Source organism: Bubalus kerabau, chromosome 16, assembly GCF_029407905.1.
Source record: "Bubalus kerabau isolate K-KA32 ecotype Philippines breed swamp buffalo chromosome 16, PCC_UOA_SB_1v2, whole genome shotgun sequence".
Classification (NCBI taxonomy): domain Eukaryota; kingdom Metazoa; phylum Chordata; class Mammalia; order Artiodactyla; family Bovidae; genus Bubalus; species Bubalus kerabau.
The window spans coordinates 72858021-72865414 of NC_073639.1; the positions used below are offsets into that span (position 1 = coordinate 72858021).

General features: G+C 46.9%; 1 protein-coding gene across 2 annotated transcripts; it reads left to right on the forward strand.

Moving 5' to 3' along the window:
* The first annotated feature begins 90 nt into the window (after positions 1-90).
* Positions 91-2388, forward strand: LOC129629634 (cytochrome b-c1 complex subunit 9). 2 transcript variants are annotated; one of them, XM_055549738.1, is made up of 2 exons: positions 91-442; positions 2125-2388. In XM_055549738.1, exon 1 carries the CDS (start codon positions 233-235, stop codon positions 419-421), a length of 189 nt encoding a protein of 62 aa, XP_055405713.1. In that variant the 5' UTR covers positions 91-232; the 3' UTR covers positions 422-442; positions 2125-2388. The 2 variants fall into 2 exon arrangements, with proteins under 2 accessions (XP_055405713.1, XP_055405712.1); XM_055549737.1 differs by having other exon boundaries at positions 132-382.
* Positions 2389-7394: the final 5006 nt, after the last annotated feature.

Here is a 7394-nt window from a genome sequence, read left to right on the forward strand (position 1 = left end):
AAATCATTTTTAAAAATGCTTAAGAAGAAGAATTCAGTAATACGTTTCACCAAGCTGTTTTGGATTCCATGATCTGGATTTTAGGAGACCTTAATCCCGCGTAAACTCCATAGGTCAAAACGACGAGCGCCGAGATTCAGGAGAACTACAAATCCCATAAAGCATTACACGCGGAGGCCCTTTGGGGAGAAAGGTCGTCGCGGCGCCGGCGCTCGTTCTGCAGCGGACAAACATGGCGGCCCCGACGTTGACTGCGAGGTTGTACTCCTTGCTGTTCCGCAGGACCTCTACCTTCGCCCTCACCATCGTCGTGGGCGCCCTGTTCTTCGAGCGCGCCTTCGATCAAGGCGCAGACGCTATCTACGAACACATCAACGAGGGGGTGAGGGCCTGGACCGTCCCTGACCTTGGGCCCTTCTGAGGGGTGACAGTGCGAGTGGAGGTGGGGCAGGACTCAGTCTACCTTTACGAGTAGCGGGGGAACCCTGGATGTCTTCTATCTGTAGACTGCCGTCTGTCCGTTCCCCGCCGGTATGAATCCTAAAATATTCAACGGGATCAATAGCTCCCACCGTGCAGGGGTTGTTGGTATCGCTGTCTCCCACCCCACACACCCAATTGTCCATTGGCAGAAGCGAAAACTAAAGCCTAGTGAGAGCAAAGGATTATTAGGGCCACACCACCAGGAGGCCAGTGGCAAGTCAGGGCTGGACCCAGGACCCCCTGTTTCGTCGGAGGGTTTCAAGGGCACATTTAAGCGGGCGACGGCCATGAATATAAGACATCTTCTTAGACACAGGGGCTGGCCTTTTTAGACAGCACTTTTCAGTTCCGAAGCCTTGCTATGCTGGCAGCGATGGATTAATAGTGGTTAAGGGGGTGAGGGGGATCGAGAGGGTATACAAGCGGAGATCCCTGGGTGGGAATACCGGGCCTTACCACTTAATAACTTGTGTAAGTTAGCCTCTCTGAGCTTCACTCTTTTCTGTGAAATAGAAATGATAGTAGCTATCTCAGGGAATTATTGTGAGGATTCCATGAGATGCTGGCAGGGTGTCGCAGTAGGTGGTAGGTGAAGTGAAGTCGCTCAGTCGTGTCCGACTCTTTGCGACCTCATGGACTGTAGCCTACCGGACTCCTCCGTCCATGGGATTTTCCAGGCAAGAAGACTGGAGTGGGGTGCCGTTTCCTTCTCCAGGGGAACTTCCCGACCCACGGATCAAACCTGGGTCTCCCACATTTGTAGGCAGACACTTTACCATCTCAGCCACAAGGGAAGCCCACAGGTGGTAGGTGGTACCACTCAAAAACTAGCACTTTTTACAATCCCAGGGAGAAAGTGGAAGCATAAGATAGAGAATAACAACACCTTTTAAAGTCACTGTGTACCAGACACTGTGCTGGGTACTCTGCGTACTTTATATCGTTAAAGTATTTAATTTATGGCTCATACTAAGGAATGTCCTGGACAAATAAGCTGTGTTCCACCACTCTGTTAATAATCTGAAATTGTCTGGCCCTACATCCCAGGCAGGTTGTGTCTCCTGATGTACAGCCTGTGGCCAGGGTAGCTTTCTGTCCTTATGAAAGTGCTGCTCCTGTTCATTTGTAAGCTGTTCCCCTGGCCATTTCAGTATGTGGGGAAGGCATCTCAGAACGTTGTCATAGTCCACCCATTCTTGGTGCTTTTAGGAATGAGAATACAGCTAGTTCCTGACCCAGGGATCATAAGTCTGATGAGGTTAAAATATGGCTCAATGTGAAGTATTTGGGGACCAGGCTCTTAGGACCTCTGGAGTAATACCTGGGAGTTGAAGAAATGAGACATTTTCCAGCCTCTGTTCCTTAATAATTGTGTGCTTTGGGGGCCCAGGTCCCTTAGTGTCTCCACCTCAGTTACCTGTAGGGTGAGGTCATGCGTTCCCCCTTCCTTCACATACTGGGAGCATTCTGTAAATGCTAGGAGTGTGTGTCAGGCCTAGCATTGCTTCCAGACTGCCCACTGCAAGCTGTCTGGATGTGGTACACGTTTCTCTCAGGCTTGTTTTAAGTCCGGGGCTGTGGGAGGCGTTGTTCAATGTGAGAAGCAAAACTCCGTTTGTGGCTCTTGCGTTTAAAATGCAGAAGCTGTGGAAGCACATCAAGCAGAAGTATGAGAACAAGGAGTAGCCCCTGGGAGGCCCCCGTCCAGGCCAGAAGGACCAGGTCCAGCACCAGCTGTTTGCCCAGAGCCGCGGCCTCAGCTTGAAGACACGCTCGCGTCACTCTCCACGGACCACCTTTAGCTGTCGACAGGAGATGGTGTCCCCTGACAGACTCTTTAACTTCTGCTATGTTTGAAGTATGTTTAGTCAGAGTCATCAGCAAATAAATGTAAATTGTCCTTGAGACCTGCTTCTGCATCTTCTTAACTAGCTGCTCTTCACTTAACCGGTTATTTGACACCACTTCAAAGTCCTCTGCAGACATCTGAAGGGCAGATTCCATTATTCTGGATCTCCCATTAACTTGCAGAGAATTCTAGTTTTCACACCGTGAGCTAAAGCTGGAGGTGTTAACCTTCAACTTTGGCCTCTAAACCAATAGCTCCATTCTTGAGTCACGCAGAGGACAGTTAACTGGCTTGGCCATAGGGAAGCGCTGTGGATCCAGCTGGGGGACAAATGTTTATTCTCCATTCTGCCTTTAAGTTGCCGAAGATCTTTGGGGAAGCTGGCATACCTCTCTGGACCACAGCTCATCTTCTCATGGCTGTAAGGCATATCGGAAAACACGCAGCATGGCTGGGAGCAGCCATGGAGAGCGCAGAGATGTGCTAAACAGTAGAGCGCTTGGTTGTGTTTGGTGACTGGCTGGGAAGATGAGTGACTCACTTGCCCACCATCTTTTACCTGGAGCCTGGAGTGATGGGGCCAGAGCTAGAACAACCACTAGCAGCTGAGGGGGGAAGAGTCAGTTGGGAAACTCATGCGGGGGTTGGAGAGACCCTACGAACTGCCCAGTTTGCCCTACCTGAGGCATATCCTCATGAAGGTGAAGTCCAGGCCTGGAGAAATCATGACCTGACCAAGGTACAGCTCTAGGGGCCAGATCAAGACCTGAGCCAGAGTAGAGGCTATTCTTTTTAAGAATGATTTCACCATGAAGTAAAGAATAGTTCTGGGGGTTGAAGATTTGCCATTTACATTACACTATACTTTCCCCAACAATTTGAGGGTAGTGTGCTGGCGGAAAACAGTAAAATGGAGCATTCTTGAAAAGTTACTCTACAATATCCTTGAGCACCTGATGGTGCTCCTGATGGGCACCTGATGGGCACCTGATGATGCCCACCTCAGGGCAGTGGGGTTAGAACGAGCTTAATTGATCACCTATCTCAAGTGACATATTCAGCCCAAGCAGCAAGAGTATCTCTAAGCCATTCTACATTAAGATGCCCCGTTATTTGTCATTGGCACTTCTGGACTGTTGAGGTTGTATGTCTGTTTTCAATTAAGAGACAAATATTAACCCCATTTTACCTATTTTATGGGAGTGAATATTATCCACCCAGAACCTCAACATGAGCCTATTTGGAGTTAGGGTCTTTGCAGATGTAATCAGTTAAATGAAGATGAGGTTGTGGGACTCCCCTGGCGGTCCAGTGACAGACTGTGCTCTGAATACCCGGGGCCCAGTTTTGATCTCTGGTCAGGGAACTAGATCCCGCGTGCTGCAACTAAGAGTTCACATTGCCCCAACTGAAAGATCCTGCATGCCACAACGAGACCTGGAGCAGTCACATTATAAAATACACATTTTTAAAAAAAGAGATGGGGTAATGGGTTGGGCACCCGTCATTCTAAATCCAATGACAGGTGTCCTGAGAAGACCGAGACAGAGATTGAAAGATGAGAATTTCAGAGGTCAAGGAATGCCAGAGATTGCCAGCAACCAGAAGCAAGGACAAGGATTCTTCCCCCTCAAAACTTTAGAGGGATCTTGATTAAACCTTGATTTTAGAGTAATACCCTCCACAACGTGGAGAAAATAGATTTCTGTTGTTTTCAGTCACTCAGTTTGCAGTCATCTGTCATGGCAGCTCTGGGTAATACCTGTCATATTGGCCAAGTTGGGCTTCCCTGATGGCTCAGCCGTAATCCGCCTGCCAATGCAGGAGACACGAGTTCGATCCCTGGGTGGGATAGATCCCATGGAGAAGGAAATGGCAACCCATTCCGGTATTCTTGCCTGAAAAAAATCCCATGGACAGAGGAGCCTGGTGAGCTACACAGTCCATGGGGTTGCAAAAAAGTCAGACATAACTTGGCACACACTGGCCAAGCTAAAGAACATCACCTAATCTTGTCAAGGATAAGGAAAAATGACGCAGATGGACTATTGCAAGAGGATGTGAAGTGGTACCATCTTCCTGGAGGATATTTTGTACTTATGTATCAAGATCCTTAATACCAAACTCTTGACCCAGTAAATTCCACTTCTACCAAATTTTCCTAAAAAAAAAGTTAATGTCCACAAGATATGTTCATCATGATATTTATAATGGCTGGGGGGTGGGGAGGGGGTGGCAGGCAGGGATGAGATATCCAAAATAGGAATTACTATTAAGGTGAAACGGAGAAGGCAATGGCACCCCACTCCAGTACTCTTGCCTGGAAAATCCCACGAATGGAGGAGCCTGGTAGGCTGACATCTATGGGGCCACACAGAGTCGGACACGACTGAAGTGACTTAGCAGCAGCAGCATTAAGGTGAAATATTATGTAGCCATTTAAAACCAAGAGACTTGGGGGCTTAACATTTTTTAAAATAAAGTTTTATTTCTTTTATTTTTGGCTGTGCTGGGTCTTTGTTGCTGCCTGGACTTTTCTCTAGTTGCAACAAGTGGGGCTACTCTCCACTGTGGTGTGTAAGCTTTTCACTGTGGGGGCTTTTCTTTTTCTTCTTCTGTGGAGCACAATCTCCGGTGGTTTCGGCTCCCAGGCTCTGGAGCACAGGCTCAGTAGTTGTGCACACGGGCTTAGTTGCTCCACGGCATGTGGGGTCTTCCTGGACTAGGGATCAAACCCGTGTCCCCTGCATCAGCAGACGAATCCTTACCATTGAGCCCCCAGGGAAGCCTGAAGCATGCATCTTAAATACTGGACCACCAGGAAAGTCCTAAAATTAAGTGTTAACTGGGAGAAAATATCCAACAAGCGTGGCAATGTACCAGCTTCACTAATATATGAAACAGTCTTTCAAATGCATAAGAAAAAAGTGACTAACACAGTAGAGGTTAGGGTGGATGACAAGAATAGGCAATTAAAATAGGAAATACAAATGGCCACAAACATGACAAGATGCCCAGTTTCACTAATAAGCAAAATGAAATACCATTTTTTTGCACAGCCCATGAACAAAAATGGAGAGGATCAGCAAAACCAGTGTTTCAGTGAAGAAGCAGGTACTGCCCACGGGCCCTGAAGCAGTGATACTGGAGGGGACTTTGCCAGTATCTATTTTTAAATATTCGTCCCATTTTAAAATATATATATATATTTATTTATTTATTTATTTGGCTGAGCTGGGTCTTAGTTGCAGCACTCGGGACCAATCTTCGTTTCAGCATGCAGGATCTTTTATTTTTTCAGTTGTAGCACGTGGGATCCTAGTTCCCTGGCCAGGGATTGAACCTGGGACCCCTGCACTGGGAGCTTGAAGTCTTAGCCACTGGACCACCAGGAGAGTCCCTGTTTGTTCCTTTTATTCCTGAACTTTCATGATGAGCAAAGTATCTACAGGATTCCACGTGCATATGCACACACACAAAAAGTCACTGGAGGCTTGTTTGGAATTTAAAAAAGCAGAAAAATGCCTTTCAGTGGGGGAGTGGTTAAATAAAAGGTAGCTTCATACCATAGAAATCTTTGCAGACAATAAAAAGAATGGGGTGACTCAGCCTGCAGTTGAAAAGAAAGACAAAGTGAAAACAAAACCAAGCTGCACAATGGCATGTTGAGTTGTTTAGTTCAATCCACTTAAGGACACACATGCCTGTTGACAAGGCTGCACACAGAACCCTGCAGGATCTGCACCAAGATTTCCTGGGAAAACACACACCTGAGGGCTAGGATTTCAAAGATATACCTTCACTTGGTGCAACAGTGATTGACTTTTTCTCGAAACAAGCTGATATTGACATTCTAGTAAAAAATATTTTATAGGAAAGAAAGCAATTCATTAAAAAAATAGTTAATGCACGTGCTCAGATAGAACAGTCACAGTATAAAGCTAAGTGAAAAAAGCAGGTCACAAATTCCTATAAAGTGTGATACCTTTTATGTTTTTGGTAAACATGTATAAGAAAAAAAATTGGAAATGCTTACACGAAATTCCTCACAGTAGTTAATTGGCTGAGCCATTTTCTTTTCTCTTGTATTTTTCCCCCGATTTCTAAGTTTTCTACAATCAAGCCTGTATTCTCTTTAGTCGGGGAATGGAAGTGAATTAAAAGGGGGCTGCCCAGGGAGAACATGAAGACAGAGAGTCAAGAAATGTGAGCCGCCAGCCCTGGAACCCAGCTGCTGGGCCGTCCATGGTGCCTCTTCCTGAAGTCCTGACGAGAACTTGTTCTTTTAAAAAAAAATTTTTTTTTCTTTTTAAATTTATGGCATGCAGGATCTTACTCCAACCAGGGGGTGAACCCATGCCCCCTACAGTGGAAGCACGGAATCTTTTTTTTAATTATTAATTATTTTGGCTGCCTAGGTTCTTAGCTGTGGCACACAGGCTTAGTTCCCCGACCAGGGATTGAACCTGCGCCCCCTGCAGTGGAAGCACAGAGTCTTAACCACGATGTCAGGAAAGTCCCGGGAACTTGTTCTTGATTGGCCCTGCTGAATGGGAGCTGGGCCTCCCCAGGGTTCCCTGGGTGAATCTGCCCACAGGTGGGGGAAGTGAGGATTAGCACCCTTCTCAGACTGACACAGAGAAGTTATTACTGGGAAAAAGGTCCGCCTCTGTCCCAAGCTCAGCCCACGGCATTTTCTGAGGTCAAGAGCTAAGACAGTCTTGACAGGTCAAAAGCCCCAAGGACTCTGCACCTGCTCCACTCGTACACGTGTCAGGAAAAGCCACCTGCTTAGGCGCCTCGTCAAGCAAGTTCCAGAAGGTCTCTGAAACTCTTTTCTGAGAAGTTGGCCTCTGGTATGTCAGCTCTGAGCAAGTAAGACCTTTCTCTGGGCAAAGAGTTTTATGCTGATGCCCTATTCCCCTAGCTTCTCTCTTGCATCCAGGAACATCTCTCCAAATGGGTAGAAACTATTCACTCATTCATTCAAGCAGTATATCTCTGCTGCTGCTGCTGCTAAGTCGCTTCAGTCGTGTCTGACTCTGTGGGACCCCATAGATGG

What these genes read in the sequence shown, in the direction of transcription:
- LOC129629634 (XM_055549737.1), top strand. Translation starts at nt 233, where the DNA reads ATGGCGGCCCCGACGTTGACTGCGAGGTTGTACTCCTTGCTGTTCCGC. An exon ending in ACGAACACATCAACGAGGGG is followed by an intron (nt 383 to 2,124) that starts GTGAGGGCCTGG and finishes TTTAAAATGCAG; the next exon opens with AAGCTGTGGAAGCACATCAA.